This window comes from Ornithodoros turicata, unplaced genomic scaffold (genome assembly GCF_037126465.1).
Source record: "Ornithodoros turicata isolate Travis unplaced genomic scaffold, ASM3712646v1 Chromosome26, whole genome shotgun sequence".
Classification (NCBI taxonomy): Eukaryota; Metazoa; Arthropoda; class Arachnida; order Ixodida; family Argasidae; genus Ornithodoros; species Ornithodoros turicata.
In genome coordinates this window covers 1,003,907-1,030,116 of record NW_026999348.1, presented here as the reverse complement: position 1 = coordinate 1,030,116, position 26,210 = coordinate 1,003,907, and the positions used below count along the sequence as shown (strand labels likewise).

The 26,210-nt window shown below is 44.3% G+C and overlaps 1 protein-coding gene across 1 annotated transcript in view; it reads left to right on the top strand.

The window, feature by feature from the left end:
* LOC135373608 (uncharacterized) overlaps positions 1 to 26,210 on the top strand; it is a 120,521-nt gene that overhangs the window by 83,308 nt on the left and 11,003 nt on the right. The window contains exons 3-4 of the mRNA XM_064606700.1: positions 11,683 to 11,748; positions 22,820 to 22,894. Of these exons, the coding sequence (XP_064462770.1) occupies positions 11,683 to 11,748; positions 22,820 to 22,894 (141 nt within the window). The remainder of the gene's footprint in view (positions 1 to 11,682; positions 11,749 to 22,819; positions 22,895 to 26,210) is intronic.

Here is a 26,210-nt window from a genome sequence, read left to right as displayed (position 1 = left end):
GTTGCGTGTCACCTGACTTGTGTACTGGGATGACTTGGTGATGACTGGATGACTGGGATGATTTGCTTAGTCCTTTGTCATCCTTGTGTCTAACTTCTTCGTGTGCTTCTGGTAAACCATAGCCGCGTCGCTGATGTGTCATTCTGACATATCAGAAAGGAATAGACATGTTTTCGGCGTACTGGAGAGGAAGTTGCAACAACGTGAGGACCCCAAAGAGTATATCTCCCTGAAACTGAATGTCGCTTAACACAGCTGAAGTGTTGGTATCGCGACGTCCTCGCACTCTTGCCTCAGCTGTAGTTCCAGGTTTGCCAATTAATAATACATATGCTCCAGTTGCAATTATTTCTTTTTTTCATTTGTTGGGCATGTGAATCTGTACATGTAGTGATCACTCACTTTTCGTCACTGGAAGCCCTTAGACGAATTACGCATAGTATAGATATATGTTCCGAATGACAGTATGAGTTCCGCACTGATGAGAGCTCATTTGGAGCACCATTTGTTCTGTAGCGTCCGTGAAGAGGCGAGCGTCTTAGAGACAGCCATGCCTGGTGAAACTGTAACTTTTACATCGGTGTGGCGGTTAGGAGACAGTAGCCTCTATTTATAGGTGATATGTGTAACGTTTATAGAGGGTATTGCCCATAGATTGCAGAGTAACTTCTGAAATAGAGGGTAACAATTCTGAAATTTTTACCCTTTACTAGAATGTACCAGGTTTAGAGTGTTGCCCCACCAAATCTGTCTCGATAATGAGATGAAGCCGGTGGAGCCAACTTGCGGAATGGCAACGCCAACCAGAAGAACATCCGAAGAGGTACCGACATGGTGATATTCGTGTGGAAGTTCGGCAATTAAGAGTGTCCGCGAACTCGTGTGGCAACGTGACTACATTCGCTGTGGGCCCAAAGAACATTCCATTTGTGACAATGAAAAAATGGCTAGGAAGCAAGCGAGCTGGTGAAGATGATGCATAATGTAAAAACCCCGAGACTAGGGAACACGAAGGGACAGACACAACACGAAGTCTCAAACACAGCTGAAAATTTTACTTCACAAACAAGAAATATATACAAACAGAAGGGAAGGGAACACCAGTTGAGAACAAAATAGGAGGTCATTTCGGGGGAACGAGCAGTCTGTTCAAGGCCGGACCGAGGACTAAGGAAGGTTTGCTGACACAGTTCCCACAAGAAGTTATGAAGAGGGTCTCTCTCAAAAGCTTTCTGTGAGGGTCCACTTCGGATGCCTTTACAATTGTTTCATCCCATAGAGGGAAGCAATCTGAGCATTCTTCCAAATGTTTTGCAATTTCAGAGTTTGAAGCTTTATTTTTTACTTTTAATGAATGCTCTCTCAAACGATCACTTAAGCAATGTTTTGTCTAGCCAATATAACAGAAACCACAAGCTAAGGGGATCTGGTAAACAACGTTTGAAGAACAGGGGACAAATTTATTCCGGTGATTCTTGCAAAAAACTTTAGGTTTGGCGAAACGCGTGAGGCTGTCAAGACGGAAGTTGTTCTTGAAAACGATGTTGATTTGAAACTTCTTCGCAACGGCTAACAAGTTGTGAGACACTTTGTGCAAGAAAGGTAAAACCACCCGTTTGGGGACAGAGGGCTTAGTTTCAGGTAAACCAGGAAGCAAGGTGTTTAACAAAACATTTAAAGCACCAAGTAACATGTGATGGGAGTAACCAGCATCATTCAAACGGAGAAGCTGACTTTCCACAGAGGGAATGATATGATGACAACAAGATTTTTTTTACGGCATTTGATAGGATACCTGTGATCAAACCCCGTTTTACAGTTTTAGAATGACAACTTGAAGCGGGCAAAATGGGTTTAGCTTGAGATTTGCCGTAAGACCAACAAAGAGCGGGTTGTAACAAGAGCCTGATATCAAGAAACTGAAGCACGCCGACAGTGGGGAGCTCACTGGTAAATACAAGCTCTGGGGCCGCGGACACAACTACATTTTTACACTGATCGATAACACTCTCATTGGTGGAAATGATCGTTGGAGAGAGCATTCATTAAAAGCAAAGAATAAAGCTTCAAACTCTGAAATTGCAAAACATTTGGAAGAATGCTCAGATTGCTTCCCTGTATGGGATGAAACAATTGTAAAGGCATCCGAAGTGGACCCTCACAGAAGGCTTTTGAGAGAGACCCTTTTCATAACTTCTTGTGGGAACTGTGTCAGCAAACCTTCCGTAATCCTCGGTCCGGCCTTGAACAGACTGCTCGTTCCCCCGAAATGACCTCCTATTTTGTTCTCAACTGGTGTTCCCTTCCCTTCTGTTTGTATATATTTCTTGTTTGTGAAGTAAAATTTTCAGCTGTGTTTGAGACTTCGTGTTGTGTCTGTCCCTTCGTGTTCCCTAGCCTCGGGGTTTTTACATTATGCATTCCATTTCTGTTTGGGTTGGGAGTCACGGACATATTAGTAGCCTGTTCGGCTGCCCCTGGTGCCTCACATGGATAAATATTTAGGACGGTAAGAAACACACGCACACACACATACATTGGATGGTAATGGGGTGGGCGATTCACCGCCGCTGAGGCGGTACACTGCCCTATTTCGCGTTGGTGAATGATGAAGGGATGATGATGGGGCTTTCAAAGAGCCGTCGCCAGACCGGTGGAGCACAAGTACTCCGCCAGAAGACGAAGGCCCTGCGTCTGGTGGGCAGCGTTCGACCACGGACCGAGGATCTTCGCTAGGTTGAACGGCCGCTTGTCGATGCGTTGCATAGAGAGTTAGGTAGAGGGAGAGGTAAGAAAGATTGTCTCGAATCTATCTTTCTTTTGATGTTGTTGTTCACATACATTTGCATTGCAGAAAGACGACTCGATATTTATGGTGAGATATCAGTGGATGACACTTCGGGGGTTGAGGCACACTGAGGCTACGAACACAGATGAATCGACTAAAATGGTCATCGTTTCTCAGCAACTTGCTATTTGAAACCATGTGGTCTGTTCTATAGTTGAATACATGGATAGTTTACACCCTGGAATTCAAGGAGTTACATGGCAGTTCATGGACCAACTGGCTTGATTCATCCACCCGCATTGAAAGATCTACGTCTCTAGGTGAGCAACACTACCTCGCTAACTGATACCTCGCTGCACAGTGTGACTACATTGTGCTTGCATCTGCACTCAATGTGCAATGCGGAGCATATAGGACCACAAACTGATATTCCAACACCCATATTCCTCATTTCCGGTGAATGTTGTTATCTGCAAGTGAACTTGGTTTTGTTGCTAATGCCCTGTCAGCGCTCCACATATATATCATGCCACCCATTTACACATCAAGACAGGGCCAGCCTTAGCATCTTTTTTTTAACTATGTGCTAGTACCACAAAGCAACTGTGGTTATGAGTGTCACACAGATGCGGAAACATGGAGAGAGGACAGCAGGAAGGAGTGGGGGACGGAGGCTAGTATGCGTCCTGGGCAGACTTCAGAGGGAACTATGGGAAAGTATTCGGCAAACCAAGCGAAACCCTCAGACAGCGCAGCCGGTGGTAGGATTCGAACCCACAACCTCCCATTCTTCAGCGCGACCTTGGCTACCACCAACAAGCTGCCATGCTGCTGGTCGACCCCTAGCATCTCCAGTGCGTGATTTCAGACCATGGTGCGGTGCCTCCCAAGTCAGTACCAAAACAGTGTCGTAAGTCATAAAAAAAGGAAAAAAAGATGCAACTGCAATGGGCGCAACGGAAACTTTAAGAATTGGACTAGAACTGAATCGCCTTTGGTACCGCCTGTCTCGTGGCCGTAACTTAACGAGTTGGAACGTCACAAACGCATACAACTGCAACAACGTGACACAATGAAAACCGCAAGCAGTAATAATTGTAAGGTGATATGTACCTCGGAAACAAGAAATAGCAAGCCGTTTCTGGCTCACTTTCCCTGGCAAAAGACATAGAAATACATAGAAAATTTCCCCCATTCGCGGACACAATTAAAAAGAGAAGTCTTTCGAGCCACCATTCGCAGAATGCTATAATTCTTTTTTTATATGTATTTGGTATATATTTAATGCTTCATTGTTATATGTAGCTTTGTTCTGTGTTTTCTTGTCCGTTGTCGTTGAAGCTGCACTTTTCATTTCTATGCAAGGTGGTGAAGAGCATGTTCCTTTAGAATAAACATGACAACAATACGAGGCAACGACGACTGACACGGCGGCGTTCTACAGGCACCTTTCGGAAGCTCAGCAGCAACGAGCAGGAGGGGAGCTCCATTATAAATGTGTTGCCATTATCAAGCATAGCCATGCGCACATACAGAATATTTCCACGTAACTAATATTTCTCGAAGCCAATCAAAGCATGTGAACAAGCAGCAGAACGATTTCAGGAAAGTAATTATGATATGTTTCCTCAACTGCCTGTTCGTATACCTTATAACGACCAGCTTAGCGAGTATATTCATATCCGCAAGACGGACCAAACCTATAGACAACACCTATAGCATATACCTGGAGTTTATTGATTGGATGTACCTGACTCACTGTACACATCAGTGCATTTATCCTTTTTACAGATGTGGGCAAAACGCGAAGCTGAGTTTCAATCACATGCCATAATCATGCATATAGAGCAGCCTGCCAATAGAATGATGGTTGGCAACCACGCTGTTAAGCAAGGGAGAGACATTTTGCCAGCATCAAGAAGGATACATATTTACGTTTAAATGTTTAACTCTTATGTATATACAGGGTGTTTTGTTTTTATTTGCTACGGAATTTTTATAAAAACCAGGAGAGCAAAACAGATATCGTTTTTGCAGTTGAGTTCTACGGCCACGCTGACATCCACTCCGAGAAAATATGCAACTACATTACTGATTATGGGATTTCATGCAAAAGCAGGAGATCAGAATGAGAGACCATCATAGTTGAAAGCCATTCCATGTTTAGAAAATCCTGAAACATGCACGTACGTGAAGATATACACCCCCGAATTTTGATATGCAAATGAGCCGAAACTGAAAAAGCGTGCCTGAGAAGCGCATCACCTTTGCCGATAGAGGCTTATCTGGGCAAAAAACTCGTTTTTCTTGCCCGCAGGTGGGCGCCTACTCCAATCATCTCGATCGCCCCAATTCACGTGGCCCTCTGACGTCAAATGAGGGCTGTACCAACTGCGTTCCAGGTCGCTGTGGTTTCGGCTAATTTGCAAATCAAAATTCAGGGGTGAATATCTTCACACACATGCATGTTTCAGGATTTTTTAAACGTCGAATGGCTTTCAACTAGGATGGTTGCTCATTCTGATCGCACTCTTTTGAACGAAATCCCCTAATTAGAGTTCATTAACGAACATAGGTATTTAGTCGCCTTGTAGTCGCATGCTTTCTTCGGGAGGGTGTCGGCCAGGCCGTAGAACTCGGCTGCAAAAACAGCATATATTTTGCTCTGCTAGTTTATAAAAATTCTGTAGCAAATAAAAATATAGACCCTGTATACAGGGTGTTCGACGAGATGATGTAATTAAATTCCTAAAAATAGATTTTTCTTAAGCTAATTATGAAATTGCTTCAAAAATTCGGTTAACCACCTCTTAAAATTGTTAGAATTTTAGGAGCTGATTTACCGAAAGAGAATAGGGCAGCAATTTATCGCCGCATGCAAGCTGCTTGTGAAAAAAAGCTACCCAAATAAAAGCTGAACACAGCCGAAGATATGTCTGTATATGAAGCCTGTCTGATGAAATTTGTGTTTGCGAAAACCTTTGCTTCACATTTATTACTTTACTCTTGGGTCCACATTTACTTTAGGCAAAACGGAAAGGAATGACCAAGATCTACTCCAAGCGACACATCCCATCATTATCAGTGACTGACTTCTGATAACACACACACTGATAAAGGCGAAAGGTATGGCGGGGGCATCGTTTGTTTTCCCTTTACACATGAGCAAGTGTATTTGGAGGGTAGCTAGCACACTTTTGCCCAGAGACTGAATTTTGGCTTTCAATTTTTTTTTTTCGAAATGTTGTGAAAAGCCGTGTGATTTTGATCGGAACAGACCTGTCCCTGTTTACAAACAACTGACATCAGATGGTGCAACAGTGCCGCCAACTTGGTAGAGTGGAACTACGATAGCAAAAAATCAGTAAGTCACAAGAGCGCCATTTTAAAAGTTCGCTTCTGATAGTGTAACATATTTTGATTTTTTTTCATATTATTAGTTGTATGGCCTTTTTCTTCTCCATTCTACCGGAAGCCCTGTCTTTTTGGTAGCCCTTTCTAAAGTTGGCTACCGGGATCTTCCATCTTCTTGAGCCTGAAGGGCACGAGTTTCTCTCGGAGTGCACGTGGTGTCTCTATACAAAGCAAGTGCGAACTCAGTCGTAATAACAAAAACATTCAGCACAGGATTATGACATTGACTTTCAGGCGATGCAAATCTTGGGATGAACCCGCCTTTTCTTTCCACGGTGGTCTGGGAACGCGAATGAAGACAAGAAAGCGACTAAAAACGTGACCCCATTTGTGTGTACCACTAATACAAGAAGCACCAGTGACCTTCATGAAGGAATATGGCTTCGTGAAACGGCGGTGTTCTCCGCCCGCGCCGTTTCGGTTTCACTATGTCTATCAGCGTCATGATTACATCACGGTGACGCTTCTTTGGTAGAGGTCTATAGACTGTTGTTCCCAGAGGCTTCTGAATTCAGGGGCCTTTGCTGAGCAATGTTAGGGATTCGTTATGCAACTTAACTTAATTAATGCCTGCAAACAGCCTGTTTGTACTGCGGTGCCTCAGTTCCTGCTTGTTGCCTGTACTTCCTTCAACATTCTTTTTTGACAATCTATTTTTAGGATTAGTCTTACCAACACGGCAATGCGGAAACCCATTCTTTCAAGTCCCTTACTGAAGAATGGAGCTGTGGCCCGTCTTATGCATGCATACATGAGCTAGTCTGTGAGGCAGGAATAAGTCTGGGATGGTTGGTACATTATGCCTAGGGTTCTTCGTTTTCGGGGTACACCCGATTTTTCACAATAGTACCCCCTGAAGAAGTTTTCAAGTATACGGGTGAAACCGATATCTACCCAAAATCTTTGCGGTCTTTCAACTTGTGGTTGTAGATAAGCTGTCGGAAAAGTGAATCGTAATGTCAGCAAAGAGAGCTATTTGTGTCAACCTATTTGTAATCCTTTGATAATCCCCTCCTGGAGGAGAAAAAAGACGAACTTTTGTGGAACTCAGACATGTGTTTGAATACCACGGTCATTCACTGCCCCAGTTCCGAGCGGGAGTATGAAGATTATTGTTTCTCGTCCCAGTGTCACAGCAGTCGCTTGTTTCATATGCCTTTCGTTTCACCCGAAAATTCCCTGATCACATATCAGACAGAGATCGAAGTGCCCGATTTCTCTCCGAGTTCTCTTATGTAAACATCATCCGATTTTTACCCCCTGAATTTGAAAAATCATAAAACCCAAAAACGAAGAACCCTAATTATGCTTGGTGTTGAGGTGTAGCGGCAGACAAAGCCAGGGGTTAGAACACATAAAACAGTGGGCACAGATGGCAGTAGTGGTGTCTGCTATATGTGTTCTAACCCGCCTTTGTCTGCTGCTGATCCTCAGTACCAAGCAAGTCTGCATGCAGTAATATTGCATTGGATGTGAGTGCATGTCTGTGCAGTTGGTTTCATCCTCGTTGTCTTTTCACACTCTTGTCATGCAAGCAGCGATCAGTACCTGAACTGAACTGGAATAAATTTACGCGGTTACCAGTTCGCGAAACGATTCAGACTTTGTGCGCGTTGTGAGAGATTGGAAGTAAGACTTACACAGCGTATTGAGCCGTGTTGCCAAACAAATTCGAAACTGAAACTGAACAAAACAAAACTGCAACTGCGCGAAGTATTTCCTCCTTGCAGCTATTGCGTTAACTCAGTTTTTGGGGTTCTCCTTTTGGCAGTTATAGGCTTCCTTGTGCGCGATTTTTGTCATCCAGCAACCCAAGTTTTCATTTTGTGCTCTAAAACTAACGGCCATTCTGGTAGGGACTCAACTCACGACAAGACAAGAGTATGTATCGTCATCAAGTAAGAGAGCCACTATCGTGGTAGCCCCTTTTACACCGACTCTATCTTGTTGTATTGTTGACTGATTAGATGAGTCACAGAATTTGTGCGCCCATCTTACATACCAGATAACAACGCTCCAAATGTATATTGTTTTGTTGACTTTATGATCCATGATATCTATGTATTGGCATCATAGCAGGCAACGCTCCAAACAGTGCATTTTAAGACAAAAATCTTCCTAGGAACAGCACAGTAAGCGATACTGCGACTGTTTTATAGGCCGCGCGTTCAGAGGCAAAGGAGTGTATTGTCAACTACTGTAGGGAGAGGGTTTGACCTAACGCTGATGAGATAAGAACATAAGTCGCAATGTAGCGTACTACACGGAGCTTGAACTACACATGTGACGGTGTGGTAAATAATCGCGATACATATGTTTTTGTTTTCTTTCCCCAAGTTGAAGGTCATCTTCGACGCATGAGGCTCCTTCACCATCTCACGTTGGGGGTGAAGGAAAGACGTGTCTCGGAAGATGCGCCATGACGATAATAAAGAAAAAATTGTGTTCATTCATGAATTTTTTGCGGACGATCTACCGAACGGATTTTTGTTCTGAAAACGGCTACGATGTCAGGTCACCGAAAGGAACAGATGTTGTCATTCGGACAATTTCGTAGCTTTCATAATTAAAAAGTTAATTAACGATTTTTAGGTAATTAGTCATTTGACGGTCGAGCAACAATTGGGCAAGAACGTCCGCCGCCCCAGAGATGATAGAAGCAAAGACAGCATGTCTATAGCCCTAATAGTTTTTTTAAATGAAAAATCTGTATCGCCTAAAAAACGACATTTTGTATATAGTATGGTACCATAGCGTTGTACCTGAAATATAGACCTGACACACGCAGTGTTGCCGTGAACCATTGCTGTGTCGGCAACAACAGCAACAAAAGTACATTTGTGTTGTTTGAGAATCGTAAGGATGTGCTTGCTTTTAGCCCGTGGGAATTTGCTTAAAATTCACTTTCCTGAAGCGGTTCGAACTAATATTTTGCACTGCTGCGGAGCTGAACCCAAACCAAAGCAATATGGCTGAACCTGAACCCGAACCGAACCGAAAAGGTAATGGTTCCGATCCCTGCATGGCAAGTGAGCGTCATCAGTATTGTGCACTGATGGTGGACACGAAATGCTGGAAAAGATGGACAAGCCACAAAGCAGTCATGGGAGAATTTTTTCTTCTTCTTCTTCTTGTTTTCTGTTGCCCATGAAACCCTGAGGATTTACGTATAAATTTCATTTTGCAGGAATGTTTATTTTCTACAGCAGAAGGCTAGAAGCTTTAATAATAGTGTGTGTGTACTACAGCATGCAATGTTGTTATAGATTGCAATAAACTTTGCAAACAGTACCGTGTTTTCATTCCAACATACTGGCACTAGGCTGAGAGGGCACCAATACAAACCATACAGCCATGCACATAATTTGAAAATCACGGCACTTTTTATAGGATCATGTTAATTCAAGTACTTGAAGTGTACATTTCTGTGCAGTGTACATCTTCAAAAGTAAAGCTTTTGGTGACCAGATACATCACAGCACTGGAGTTTCATTGTTCCGACAAATTTGTCAAATAATTTTACAGTATGTTATTGCTTCATAGTACATTTCAGCGATGGACACATACACCCCATCGGTTCATCTCACAGGGGCCTAGATTGTCCTCAGGAGTATTTATGCAGGATGTGAAAAACCACCGTATGGATTTGGATGTGCTCTGTAGCGTGATATGGGATTAAACATGTTTCACTTGATATATCTGATCTCTATCAAATTCTGTATTGCTTCATGTAGGTCCTGCATCGCCTGTACGTCATTTGCCTATAGATCAACGCATGGAAGTTCATAACATCATCTGTGTGGCCATATACAGGTGTTTTTCAATATGATTTATAATTAGCCAGCTATTAGACATAAAAAATTTGACGTCTACTGTACGTTCAGAAATTTTACATCTATTGTACGTCAAAAATTATATGTCTACTGTGCAATGTCTGAGCGATGTCTAGTAGACGGCTTTCTGTAGAGGTCTAAATAACGTATAGGCTGTTAGACGTCTATAAGGCATCTATACGTAGCCTTAGCCCCAAAGTTTCGTCCGAGACATGTTTAGACGTCTACTACCCCAACATGTGCTGCCTCTGTTCCGATGCTTGCAGGGATTCTCGATGCTGTGATCGGTGCAGCAAGCAAGGTCATGATTCTAATGAATGTGGCGGGCCTCATCACTGCGTGAACTGCGCAGGTGTTCACCCCTCCTACTCCAGGTCTCCTCCGAAATGGAAGTACGAAAGGAAGTGCTGCCTGTCAAGATAACTCAAAAACTCAGTTATCCAGAAGCTAGGAAGAAGGTGTCCCCCTTCATGTTTCAAAAATATTTTGCACTTACCATCACCAACAAGCCAAGAATGGTGTTTGTTTGCGCACAAACAGACACAATAACACAAAGTGAGGAAATAACCACATTTCCCTCTCAAACACCAGTTGCTTCTTTAACCGTGCCTGCAGTCTCACAATCCCTTTCTGTGGCATCCTTTTCGCAGACGCCACGTGCGTCATTACAACCTGTGGAGCTGAACTCGATGGAGTGTAATGACGAGACGAGCTCGCAATGATCCAACACGAGCCCAATTGTCCTGTTAAAAAGTCCAACGTCCTGTTGTGCGTTACATGAAATGTACTTGAATCCTCAGCAAACACACTCACTCCGGGGATGCTTTTCCAGAAAGATCATATAGATGCAACACGTTCATCTGGAGGTGTTGCAATTATTACAGCTAAAACCCTCCCTGCAAAACATATTCCCTACAATCTTCCCTTCGAGGCAGTTGCTGTGCAAACTTGTCCTGATGGGGTCCTAACCATACGATCCCTGCATTTACCACCACTAGATACAGTCTAACAAAAAGACTTCGAAAGTTCACTAGATTTGCTCCCATTACCATTTCTTGTGTTGGGAGATTTTAATGCCCATAATTTTATGTGGGGCTCTTCAAGAGTGGACAGGCGAGGCAAAATGCCACAGAAAATATTACTGTCACGATCCCTCCGCCTGCTCAACAAAAGAAATTCCACATACAACAGTGCAAAGCAGTCTTTCTCAGCCGTTGATCTTTCTTTCTGAAGCCCATCAGTATATCAAATATTTCACTGCTTTGGGTAGCTTGACTGAAAATTTGGGCAGTAGAGGAGAACCCTCATGGTGGCGATCATTTTCCTGTTATCCTGAAATTAACTGGTCAGACAGATACTTTAACTGTGCGCTCACCCCGCTGGAAACTGCGATTGGTGGGCTGGAACTCCTTTGAAAAGAAAGCGACACTGTCAGAGTCGTCCTTTCGTGGGTTAAGAATTAAGGAAGCTAATGAAACTCTTACAACCACAGTCATGGATGCCGCCATCCAGTCCATTCCACAAACGTCTACACATGTTCTTAAGCGCCCGAAGCCGTGGTGCGGCATTCATTTATGCTGGTACCCAGCACAAATGAATGCGATCTATTCCGTTGTTTGGTTCTTTCTTATTGTTCTTCTTTTGCAGGGGATCACACTGGCCTGTTTCGCTATCCGTGCATGCTACGATAAATACAAGACTGTGAAAGATGAGGTAAGCGAAGAGTGACTATAGGGAAAGAGGATGGGCTGATGTCAACAAAAACCCCTGCTTTCACATATCTGCTCATGACGTACTTCGGCACACAATGAGACTACACTATATGGAAGTGCTACACATGAATTATAACAAGCGAATGGCATGTGGTGATAGCTAATAAACGCCGCCGTCACGCCAAAGCAGTCAGCAGCCTGTAAGTAATCCTTACTGTATATCTGGCAACGTGGATTTGTCGTGTTCACTTTCTCCTTGCAAGCACCCAGGTCCTCTGATCGAAGTCACAGAATTACGGCTAGCAATCGGGGATAGTATTGCCTACTATGATGGCACACACCGACGATAGTCATTAGAATGAAGTGGTATTGTCCGCCAGGTCCAGTGATTTTGGCTGAGGACCAGGCGCGAATCCAGGAAGGGGGTCTGGTGTTCTGCAACATACTTCAACGAGTACTTGAAGAGACCTTATGCGGTTAATGTAGCATGGAGTCGAAGACGAAACGTCCTTTTGAAAAAATCCTCAATCCGTACCTGCACCTGAGGCCTCTTAAGTGTCCTGCCTCGCAATACTACCTGTTCTTCACTCTCCAACTGTACACGGTTCTCTTCACAATTCCTTCGTGGTTCAAGCGTGGAACAATATGCCCTTTGGAAGCATTTACAGGTTACATACGCGTACTCATCGGAGACCCTGTGGTTATTATTAGGTCACATATCTTTTCACAATAGCAGTAGCTTTGTGCACATAAACTTCCGTAACTCGTGTAATTCTGTTTATACACCTAGCTTATGCAGGCTTCCCTAGGCGAATATAGTTTCTTGAAGCATATCAGGGTTGATATGTTGATACGTCCAGTTCGGAAGTCGAGAATTATAATAATTGTTTCAAGTGCAGATGTCTATGACTGAAGTATTTCCAAACGTCTGTGATGGTAATGACATTGTTCCATTTAATCATTCTTCTCTCACAAATACAGTATTCACGAAGACGACTGTAATGTTCCCAGGAGGGTCATTCCACAAGAACCGTCCCAAACTCGTGGCCCGACCCCACGGACTTTGACTTTTTTTTTCACTACTTCGTATTATTGAATTATGAATGTCAGAAAATATTTCAGCCGAATTCCACGTGGCTTTCACGCGAGGCGGCGTTAAAGTCTGCGGGAGGGCCAAAAAGTAGGGTGCGTTGAATGGCTTCTCAGCAGGGAACAGCTCAAGCTATTCAAGATTTGTCACGTCCAGACTGATGAGGAATCACTGCCCCTTAGGTGTAAGTGGAAAAATTCGAATGACAACGTTTATTTAAGGTGTGCCACTGGCTATAACTATTGCGTTCTTGTCGCATGTTTGGCATTTTTGCCCCGTTCACCGGAAGCACGCACAAGTATGAAATTCGGTGTCCTGATAGATGTGGACATGGTTAACATGTAGAAAAAATGTCATTCCTTCAGTTAAAGAAGAAGGCCGCGAAATATGGCGGGCAATATAAAAATTTTCGAAAATTGCCAATATTGGAAGGAATAAAAGGTGAAGTTGCCATGGTAATACAGACATGCCGTCAAAGCTAAAATGAAGCTCAGCCTGTCCGCTTCAAGATATAAAAAAATCTCCGGGATACTTTTTTTTAACCATTTTTCAAATATCTGTCCCAGATGCAAGCGGGCGCACGCTCCGCGCGCCCACCCTCTTCAGCTTCAAACTCTACCGGCGCTGTTTTTTTTTTCCGAGACGCGCAGATTTTGAGACTGTCTGAGCGTGTGGGTAGAAATTCTCAACGCGACTCGGAAATTGTCTTCCTGTAGTAAAGCCGGGAAGGGGTAATTCAATTAGGCGTCTTGCTGGTGACGTCTCCGGCGGATGTCTGTGTGGGTGTTCCGATACAATGGAGGGAGTAGTAAACATTACCATGGCTACATCAGTCTACACTCAGTTGATTACTGGCAACCAGGTTTCCGCTTGACGCCGCAACAGGAGGCTTGTCGCTATAGGTTAGACACCGCGGTAGGGTCATTATATGTGAAAGGAAACAAGCTTCGCTGCAGGTCATTCGCCACTGTCTTCGTCCATGGAGTCAGCCTCAGTAATTCGGCTGACATAAACGACATTGACTTCAACCCGTAGAAATTTCTGTGTGCATATGGCCCGTCCGGCGCACTGTGTTGTGAAAGTGGCCATGGAGCATCCATCTACGTCAGTGAATGTGTGTGACAGTCCAATTTGTTCATTTGGTCCCAATGGATGCAACGAATACGAATGCCGAGGAGGGCGAGTGTAAGATGGTCTGTCCAATGAACTCTGTCTTCGAACGCAGTCAGAGCAGCCTTAAGGGTGCGGTGCAGTCGCTCGACAAGGCCGTTGGACGCAGGGTGATAAGTCGTCGTACGTATGCGGTACGTGCCGCTGAGCCGCGCGAAGGATGAAAAGAGGTTGCTCTCGAATTGGCGGCCGCGGTCTGTGGTCATTTGACTAGGAACGCCGAAACGTGCGACCCACATAGCGAGGAAAGCTGAAGCGACGGTCTCGGCAGTGGAGTCAGAGATGTGCGTGGCCTCATGCCACCTGGTGTACCTGTCGACGGCTGTTAAGATGAAGCGACACCCGGCTGAGACGAGGAGGTGGCCGACAATGTCAACGTGCACGTCGTCGAAACGTGCGTCCGGGAGGTCGAACTTGCCATGAGGTGACACGGTATGGCGGTGGACTTTCGCCCGTTGGCACGGTATGCATGTGCGTACCCAAGTTGTAATGTATCTGTGCATCGATGGCCAAACATAGCGCTCAGCAACGAGGCGTTTGGTGGTGCGTATCCCTGGGTGCGCCAGGTCGTGCAAGGCCGCAAAGACCGGGCGGCGGTACGCTTCTCGAACAAAAGGCATCGGCTGCGCTTTCGAGGAGCTACAGCAAAGTAGGAGGTCACATCTAGGAATCGGAATGAACTTCAGAGATGAGTGGCTCCGCTCACGCAAGCGCTGTAGCTCGTGGTCAGCGGCTTGGACGGTGGCGACGGCCTCGGGAGACAGTGGCGAGGCGGATACAGCTTCCACGCGGCTGAGAGCGTCGCAGGGCAGTTCTCAGTGCTGTTGACATACTACACGTCGGTGGAAAAGTCGGCAAGAAACGATATGTGACGTATCTCACGAGGAGAGTAGCGTGTGCTGGCCGAGGTGAACGCGTACGTGAGGGGCTTATGATCCGTTATGATCGTGAATGGGCGGCCCTCAAGAAAATGGCGGAAATGACGCACGGCGAGATAGGCGGCCAGCAGTTCTCTGCCGAAGCTGCTGTACATCTTCTCCGGAGGCTTGATGCCCGTGGAGAAGAAAGCAACGGGTCGCCAAGCGCCGTCTAACCTCTGCTGGAGAACACCGCCGACGGCTATTCCGGATGGATCGATCATGAGGGCCGTGGGGGCGTCGTGCTTGGGGTGGTAGACTATGGTTGGAACCTGGTTGGTTCAACCTGGTTATGGTTGGACTTGGGGTTGGAACCTCTACGCGCCAAAGTGACTGATAAGCTCGGCCATGCTGACGTGTTTCAGGACACCATCACATTTCAGCAGTGGGTACCCGGCGATAGAGCATCACTTCGAACAGTACTTCTTCCCATCGAGGAATTTTCCGAGAAGCTGATTCTTGAACTGAATTCACTAAAGAGACATCACTTCGTCAGCTCGTCGCAGTTGGCTTACTTGCGACAGCTCAAGGCTGACCTTCCCTTAAGTGAGCGATTGTTCAACTGGATTATTCAGAAGACTACTCCTATCTGGCACTAAAGATCACCACAATCGTTCTACTGGAATACGTAGCAGGCAACTGTACATCCCACAGTGGTGTGTTTTTGCTGCAAATCTGACTCAATCCTGCAGCATTTGTCTTATGTCATTATTTCCGAATCCCTGACTCACGACAACGCTTCTGTACATTTCTACCAAAAGAAGTTCCTCCAGCATCTCCTACCCGCTCACGCACACATAAAAAAGTTGCACTATTTCTCCGACGGCGCTGCTTCTCATTATAAGAACAAAAAGAATTTTGTGAAAATAATTTTTAGATACCGGCAACATGCAACTTTTTTTGTAGACCCACGGGAAAGGTGCATGCGATGGGATTGGAGGAACTGTTAAGCGGCTGGCGGCATAGGCGAGTCTGCAGAGGCCTTTTGATCGTCAGATCATAAATCCACGGAATTTATTCATTTGGGCTGAAGAAAGCCTTCAGAACATATTGCCCATATCGGGGTCCTTTGGAGATGTATTGGCGGAGCAGGCTGCGTTGCAGGATCGCTATGAAATGGCTCGAGCCATTCCGGGAACACGAGAACTTCATTACTTTGAAGCCATCTCAGCTAACACAGTGAAGGTACGTGTGATATCAGCATACACCGAAGAAAAACTTCACACTTCACTACGCCAAGTACAAGCCACCGCACCACCGTATGTCAGGAAAGACTATATCACACGTGCTAGTTGACCATTAACTGTGTATATGCAAATGTGAATGTTTTCTGGGTACTTTGTGTGTGACATAACACTGTGTGTGTTATATTATATCAAGATTACTTTGAATGTGTCACAGTTTGCGTGCTTATTCTGAGAGAGAGAGAGAGAGAGAGAGAGGCACCGCAAAAGCGTGCCTGACTGTGTTATCGTTTTCCTGCTTTATTGCGGGGCTTTATTGCGGGGCTTTATTGCGGGGTAATTTCCGTGTCGCGTTAAGAATTTCTATCCACATGCTCACACAATATCAAAATCAGCGCGTCTCGGACAACTAAACAAACACCGGTAGCGTTTCAAGTCTTACAAGTTGAAGAAGGCGTGCGCGCGGAGTGTGCGCCCGCTTGCGCATCTTGAACAGAAATTTGAAAAAATAATAAAAAAAAAAAAACACCCTGGAGATTTGTTTATATTTTGAAGTGGACAGGCTGAGCTTCATTTTAGCATTGACGGCATGTCGGTATCAGGATGGCAACTTCACCTTTTATTCGTTCGAATATCGGCAATTTTCGAAAATTTGCATATTGCCCGCCATATTTAGCAGCCTTCTCCTTTAACTGAAGGAATGAAATTTTGTTCTACATATTAACCATGCCCACATCTATCAGGACACGACATTGCATACTTGTGCGTGCATCCAGTGAACAGGTAAAGATTGCCAAATATGCGACAAAAACGTAACAGTTATAGCCTGTGGCACGCCTTAAATGCACACTAGGAACTAAGGGGCAGTGCTTTCTGATCAGTCTCGAAGTGACAAATCTCAAATAGCTTGAGCCGTTCCCTGCGGAGAAGCCATTAAACGCACCCTACTTTTTGGCCCTCCCGCCGACTTTGGCGCCGCCTCTGGTGAAAGCCGCGTGGAATTCGGCTGAAATATTTTTCTCGCATTCATAATTCAATGAAACGAAGCAGAAGAAACACGACACAATACACTTACCAAAGATTATACTTACTTATTACAGGTATCATGCAATAGCATTGAAGAGGTATCACACATCAAACACAATATATTTTATTAATGGTAATCATGCACACAAGTTTTCAATGAATCACAATTAAAATGGAGTAGCACATTTAATCAAAGAAGATATTTTTCATCAATACGATTACAATCAAAAATAGCAGTTTTATTATTAGCGTTCGTATTGGCACGTTGTGCTCGTTAGGCGGGGGAAGCTTCACTGCCGTCGCTGCAATCTCTGTTACTTCCGCAAGGGATAGCTCGAACTTGTCCCACAGGTCTTCAGACGGAGGTTCTTTAAGTATCTTTTCCAGCTCATTCATGAGCCCCGCTAGAACGGTGTTGGTTGTCGGTTCATCAGGTGGTGCTTGTAGTGCAGTTCAGCCCTCTTCTCTAGCAGATGTATCGTAGCAGAGGTCAGCACCGTCATCGGTCCATGTAGTGGGCAGTTCCTCTTCAGCAACGAGGGCAGCAGGGTCGTCCTGGAGAGCTGTGTCATCACTGGGGATTGGCAGACTGGATGCAGTAATACTTCCGAGGCTTTCGCGTGTTGCAGGAGTCGCAGCTGATTCTAGTGAAGATCGGTTTCCAAACCCTGAGCTGTGTTCGCCGTGCTCCTCAGTAGCTGGTGTTGGTTGATTTATTATAAAATGTCTGAGACGTGAGATTGCAATAGTGGAGTTTTCATTACAAGTTCTGATAGATGTACGTAATTTCAAGCACAACAGGGAAAGGTAAGTTGAATATTCCAACACGAGACAAATTTAATTAATCAGAATTTTATAAAATGATCGGTGGTCGGCAGGTTGGTGGAGGGTGGTGTGTTCGTTTACCGTCACGCATTTTTCAGCCTAGGCCAACATCATTCGCTTTTTTTTTTCAGGTGGCGCGTGAGCGGTTTACACTACAGTAGGCACATGCACACTGTCATCCAAGCCCGGCGATGACACCGTCACACGTGGGCCGACTAACTTTGACAATTTCTTCAACTGGGCCGACTTCATTCGTAATTTTTTCCACTACAACTGCTGCGCGAGTGCGGTATACATGCACGTATAGACATGCACGCTGCCAACACAGCCAAGCGATGCTACCATCACACCTGGGTCAGCTTCACAGGCATTTTCTTTTTTTTTTCTTACAACAGCTGCACAGTGGGCAGTTTACATGCAACCCTACCAAGCGACGGTGCCGTCCCTCCTGGGCTGACTTCATTCGTAATTTTTCCCCTACAACAGCTACGCGGTGGGCGGCTTACATGCAGGTATAGACATGCGCTCTGCTAACACTGCCAAGCGATGCTACCATCAAACCTGGGCCAGCTTCACAAGCATTTTTTTTCCTTACAGCAGCCGTGCAGTATACATGCAATGGACAATCATAAACCAAAGCACAAGTTTAAGTATATTTATTAAAGCGAACAATGGCAGGAATTATGCTGTGACTCTGTGTCAAGGAGAAAAACACAGCCAAAAAACAGGAAACAGAAGAAACACAATACAACACACATTATAAAGATTATACTTACTTATTGCAGGTCTGAAGCGATAGCATTGAAGAGGTATCACACAAAAATTATCAAACACAATATATTGTATTAACAATAATCATACACGCTCCTTTTCAATGAGCCAGAATTAAAATGGAGTGGGATATTTAATCAAAGACGGTGCCCTCAATCATTACGATTACAATCAAAGTACAAGTTTTATTATAAAATGTCTAAGACGTGAGCACCATGATTGCAATAGTGGAGTTTCAATTACAAGTTCTGTTAGATGTGAGTAATTTCAAGCACAATAGGGAAACTAAGTTGAATATTCCAAGACAACACAAATTTATTGAGTCAGTTTCTTATGAATTGAATAGCACACATGCAAGGAAATAGTGGGAAACACGATCAACAGGTAGTACTAACAGAGAGCCAAACCCATGCATCATCCAACACGTAAACAAGAGATAGGTGCAGGAAAATAATTGAAAAATCATCTATCAAAACCAAGAAACATTACAAATTTAATACTGTGTCTAGCACGGACTTAACGCTGAATAACAGAGAAACACTCTAAGCGGCGCATCATCCAACGTGTAAACAACTGATACATGCAGGAAAATAATAGCGAAACAATCTGTCAAAACAAGAAACATTGCAATTTTAATACTGTGACTAGCAGAGAGTTAATGCTGAAGAACGTAGGAACACTCTGAACGGTGCAACATCGAAAGTGTAGACAACAGGCACATGGAGGAAAATAATAGGGAAACAATCTATCAAAACAAGAAACATTGCGAATTTAATACTGTGACTAGCACAGAGTTAACGCTGAAGAACAGAGAAACACTCTAAACGGTGCATCGTCCAACGTGTAAACAACAGATACATGCAAAAAAATAATAGCGAAACAATATATCAAAACAAGAAGCATTACAAATTGATAACTTGAAATGAAAATAATGAAGTTGGCCCAGTCGGACAAATGTGAATGAAGTGAAATATTTTTGCGCAGGGCTATCCTTTGCATGTCTATACTTAAATGTAAACCGCCTTGTATACCGCCTACTGCACACCTGTTGTAGCGGGGAAAAAAAATGCGAGTGAAGTCAGCCCAGCGAAAAAATGCACGATGGTAAGCGGATATGCAGCCTCCCGGCCACGCGCCGCCCGCCAGGCGCGCGAAAAATACGCCAGTGAAGTCGGCCCAGGGGTCAATAAACGCGCCGAGGATTCTCATTGCCATTCCCTCCCAACCTAACACTACTCGTGTTGCTGCAGGACTTGAAAAAAAAAAAACGTGAAGAGACCGCTAGCACACTGCCGTAAAGCCATTCTTCTCTGGCGACTTGTTCCTGTTGGTTTTCGAGCGTGAACTGTGGGATGCTATGCTGGACTGGTGCCCGGTCGAAATAAATAGCCAAATAAAAAGCCTCAGTGAAAAGAGGAAATGTCTCTTTGGTGCTGCTGGGAAATTAAATTATTTGATTCAATGCCAAAATATCTCGTCTGCCCCCTAGAAATCTAAGGTTAACCCCCCAATAACAAACCAACATCACCAAAAAGAACGGATGACATCTAGGTACCAGCCCTCTTAAGTTTTGACAATCTATCATTCCCGACTCTTCAACTCATACAATTGACGTGCGTGACGGTTCAGGCGATCTTTTATCAAATATTGTAATTTGATTGTAAATGTGCCCTTCTATTGCATCGTGTATTGATTAAGAATATCTTCTTTGATTAAATGCGCTACTCCATTTTAATTCTGACTCATTGAAAACTAGTGGGTATGATTACCCTTAATACAAAATAGTGTGTTTGATTCTTTGTGTGTGATACCTCTTCAATGCTATTGCTTCGTACCTGTAACAGGTAAGTCTAATCTTTGTAATGTGAATCGTATTGTGTTTCTTCTGTTTCATGTTTTTGGATGGGTTTTTCTCCTTCACACAGAGTCACAACATAATTCCTGCCACTGTTGGCTTTAATAAATGTATTTTATCTTATTTTACAGATCATTTACATATAATTTTACTTTAACTTATCTTGTACCTTTGTGTATGATTGTCCATTGCATGTCTATACTTGCAGACAAATAGAACAAACATTTTATTCGCATGTATTTATTTGCCTGTAACAAAACATTACGGTATCTTAGATGAAATTGACGTTCAGCTTCAAATCAGGTAAAAAATATCGTTTATGTAACCTTCGTTCGACCCAAGTTAGAGTACGCATTCAAGGTATGGCACCCCTGTCAGGAAACAAGAAAATCTAATTACTCACCTTGAACTAATCGAGAACCGTGCAGCCTGGATTGTCGTAAAGCGTTGCTGCACATACGCCAGCACAGTAAAAATAAAACGGGCACGTAAACTAGGTACGTTAAAAAAAATAGGCGTCTAACCGATGCTTCCTTTATTCATTATGACTATCACACCAGTCTCACCATTAGATACACTCTTTTACTAGATCCTTATCTTCATAATCTCGCATCAACAAACTGTTGAAAATTCGCCTTGTAAGCTGACCACTAACTACAACCTTACGCCGGTCCAGTTGAGCTTTGGAATAATCGATAACGATAACCATACCGTAGTCGTCCTACAGACCATTATTTGGAACACCCTGTTACTATTTTCGACCAGTAATCCCCCACTGATCGGCTTTCTTTCGTTCCTCCCATCAGTGTGAAGTAAATAATTTTCTTCTCTATTTTTTTATTTGCATGTATTTATTTGACTGTACAGGTCTAGTTCAAAACAAACATACATCTTGGGTTTAACATCAACTTTGATTTGGATGTGCATTATAATGTGATGCATGTGATATGTAGTATTTTGCAATTAGTTTAGTGTAATTTTCTTTATTTGTTCTCTCGGGGGTATCTGGTTTCCGTAATGTATACCGTTTTGCAATTGCATACTCCGCAACTCATTATGTAGTGCCTTCGAGCCTTTATGGTCTCAATAAATTTAATAAAACGAAAGTGTCCTTAGAAGGACTATCGCATCCGTAACGGTCGATACCGAAATTACAGTGCCCTTTCACTCCTCGCTACAATGACAATAACGCCGACAATAACGCAGACAATTCGAGGCGAATTAGTGGAATACTTTCTGTACAATTTGATGTAATGCATGGCAAGAGCAGACGGGGTATATTGAGAGTATTCGGGAATTATTTCTCTGGAAGTGGGATAAAACGTCACTTGGACAAGAGTCAGGGAGGGCTCTTTGATGCGGACGGAGAGCCTTTGGCGACCGACCGGCGGTGGTTGGGACGCGACTACAGGTCGCGGACTTTTTGTGATCGGTTGTGGAATGCGTCATTTCGGGCTTAGTGTTGGACATGTTCGTGCAGACAGGAACGTAGCGCGGTGTTCCACGCGACGTGGTTGCGTCACAGCTCCCACACGTAAGCGAAAGTCGCCGTATTGACTGAGGAGTTTTCACTTAGTACATTGCGGTACGAACGTGAAGTAGACGAGCTCGTAGACGATCGCTGCGCTCCCATTCGTGTGTCTTTCTTCACCATGATGTTAATAGCGCTGGGGCAACCTTAGCTGCAGAGGGAATGCGTATCTTTGAAACTCTCCATGAATATGTAAACTGTTTCTGCAAGAGAAACTTCGCCAAGTAGATTGTTATGTGGATTCGCCCATTGCAGTATCAGTCTCATACACACGTTTCCGGATGCGATAGTCACTTTAAAGGTGTTGCGACACCTTCTCTGATGTGTTGAAGCATAATATATATGCATCGTACTGATTATGAGAACACCGTGAAAAAAAGAATTTTTCCTCTCGCTAGATTGGTTTGGAAAATAGGCGCAGCCAAAAACGACGACCCACGGTGTGACCTCGCGGACCCCTCTCCCCCATTTGGCTTCGGAGACGCGCATCTTCCCTCGCTGCTCCTGTGTGACGTCACCAATGTCGCTTCTTCGGGGCCGTTTTTCTCCGTACCTGCTCACGTCAAGGACCCGAAAACTTGAATATGGGATGATGTCGGGTGATAGAATAGTTTTTCGTATTTATCTGGGAAAGCTGGAAACCAACTGTCACAACACCTTTAACGTACCGATATGTACATCGATTTTTTTGTCTTCTTTAAAGGACATGAAAAAGTTCAAGAACCAAATTGCGAGCTGTGTCCCTGTAGTCTTCATCTCTATTGGCAACTTGAACAAGGTAAGCTTTATCATATGCCACGTAATAATGAAATGTGATACATAAAAGACTGAAAATTTCTCCACTTAACGGACATTATAATAAATGGACCCATGTATTTCTATACGACATCCTCGCTTTCACGCCTAAACAACACGTTGCTTTGTCGAGGCACAGGCTTTATGTGAAGCATAGAACGCAAAGTATTGACGCTCCATGCTGTGGTAACGGCCCGCACAAAGTGCACAATGGCACTCAAGTCTGGAAACTGATGGTTTCCATCCAAATCCCAGACCTGTATCGGTATAAATTACCCAGCAGCCATAATACGTCGAGTGAATCCAAATTAGCAGCGAAAAACATGGTGATGAGCATGAATATCTCCTTGCAAATATGTTACTTGGAGAACCTAGGATCTTGGGAGTGCACAAGCCGTTCGAGCACAAGGACCTTAGTCTGTATGTAGGCAATTCGTAGATTTTCGTCGCGGGACACCTATTATCAAAAGCGACGCCGCTCTTGTCATTCTATGATTAATTTGGCCAAAGAGATTGTTCTTTAACACGAGCCGAAAGCTCAGCACGCCGTATTTGACGTCCCCCGCGGGAGAGGTTGTGTCTAAGCAAATCGTACACTGGCGCCGTTGCTGGCGTTCTAGACCCGGATCGATTACACAATCGGGGGATCAGTAGGCGGAAAAGCTACAAACTGATCCACCGAGGGCCATCTCTGGTTGTCTTGAAAACCAGCCAAAGCCGATATGGACGTTACGCCATAAAGAATCTTGTTGAAGATATAGATCACATCGGCTATGAGGTGCTAAATTTTAAGGAATGCAGATGTGCCGCGACGATATTTCATAAGATTATTGAATTGAATCGGTGGTATACTTGATTACCAGGCAAAAAAAAAAAGGAAAAGGGAAACAAATCACACCATATCCTATCACAACGTAGCGCCTGTACTGCTGACTATGAAGTACTTTTTTACTATCTGGGAGTGATATCTAGTGTGTTATATGCTGTCTCCCGAACGGCAGCATCATTTCCTTCCTCCTTTCTTTTTGTTTTTAAAGTATGCTTAGCTGTCTCACCACGTAAGCTCCCAATTATTATTATTTAAAAAGTATGATGCCCTACATTGTAGAAAACAAACTTCCGCTTTTCCTAGGTGATGGTATCAACCTAGACATGTCTAGGGTTTGAAATTGGCAGGTGGCTCTTGTGCAAGTATTTGAGTCAAACGGCTCCTTAAACTTAATGAAGAGGCCTACCCGGGTCACCGCAACAAGCGCCACTCCTCCGCTGATATCTCCTGTGGAACCCTAATCACTGATATCAGTTACCATTTGCCGATTTTCCTGATCTGTTGTGTGTCAAGCCGTAGACACAAAGTACCGAGAAGACGTTAAAGCCACCACCTTAATAAAATTCAGGGAGAAGATACAGTCTGCCGATTGGGCCAGTGTTACACTGTGTAATGGCCCGGAAGCGTCATATAATATACAAGGTGTCCCAGAAAACGTGTCATTTAATTATAATAATAGAAAAACTACGCCATCTAGAATCATGCGGTCAACGACATTTGTTCTTAGTAGGTCCTTGCCACCTCCTGATGCGAATGTCATGTATCGTAAGTTTAATTATGTAAATGTGTGTGGACTGAACTCGGAAATTTTCCAAGTAAAGGTCACTTTTTTACCCCACCAATATGATGTTGATGATGATTGGGGAGTCTAATGGCGCATTGACAACAAAAATCATAATGCGCCATCAACTGAGGTATGATTGTGAAAGTCGTGATGTTATGGTTATCTAAGAGTAGCCACGATGACTAATAAAAGACGACTGTATACACGTAAGACATCACTCTGAGACTGCAAAGGGCTAATAACGCCAACGACTCTCAGGAATTCAAAAACGCTTCGTCATTCCATCCGAAGGCGTCGTGCACGGAAGACGCCTTTCACATCCAACCTCCTCCACAGCTGCGGAACTCTATGCCATCCTTTTCTTTCTTCAACACATCGCTGATTTTACACCCCGGGAATGGGCAGTCTTTAGAGACTCCAAATCTGCACTTCAAGCAATTGAAAATTCCGGCATACGAGGCCCACCCCTAGTCACAGATGTGTTAGTGGCTTACCACACTATCTACACAGCAGGCCACAGGCTAGTTCTCCAGTGGGTTCCAGCCCATTGTGGTGTCGTGGGGAACGAGCAGGCCGACAGCGCCGCAGAAGCAGCACTCTCGTATCGGGAACGGACCAGTATTGTTCTGCTGAGAGGAGACCGCCGTTCAATTCTGCGACGCCTAGTGACACCCCTGGCTTTCCGCCAACGGACAACCGACATTCTTCCCCCTCTATGTTGAGCAGAGTTGATCCAACGCTCGCTTTCAGCATGCCACCAAACACCTCTCGTCAAGATGCTGCATTAATCCACCGAATGCGCCTCGATGTGGCCTTTACAGCTCAGTGGCGTTACCGCTTGAGACAAGTTGACTCTCCCACCTGCTGCCACTGTGGTGCTCTTGAGGATCTGGAGCATATTCTTCTTCATTGCCCTCACTACCAACCTTTCCGAACCACACTCTCCGAGTCTCTTCGTTAGCTTGCTCTCGCCTTTTCTCCCTATCGAAATTGCTTGGTCCCTGGCCCAATCCAGCCCAGCAACGCTCTGCGCTCAAAGCTCTTCCGACATTTCTGGACACCATCGAACTTCGATCGTTATTGTGAAGGGGCTTGTTACTTTATTAACCCCATTCCAACCAGCAACAGGGTAGAGTGTCGCCTGTGGCGATGAAACTCCCCACTCTCCAAGGTCAAAAATAAAGTTGTTGTTGTTCAAAAACGCTTGTAAAAGAGACGAGAGCCTCGTCACCAAGCAATAGGGCAGGGTGAAGAGGTAAGAAGTACATAAAATTCCTTGAAGAGATGCTTGCGATGAATTTCATGTTGTGTGCATGTGATGAGTATGTGTACAACAAACAGGAACTAACCACAGTGCGCACACTGAGGTGGCTCCACTCCCCGAAGTAGAAACCCGTCTGTAAGGTACGTATGGCTTATACGTAACCTCGCTCGTAAAATCGTAAAACGCACAGCAGCTAGTTTTCCAGCCGGTCTCCTGTGTCCTGAATGTGAGGTTCAATTAAGTGGATGTTCTTATTTGTGTCTCTGTTCCAAAAGGCTTGCCATATACGGTGCAGTGATTTCTTGAGTGCCGATCTCATGTCTTGCACGGACATAGCAAAAGGTGTGATGTCATTTTGGAGAGCAGATGCAGCAGTTTGATATGCTAACTCATTGCCTTTAACGCCTACGTGACTGCGCACC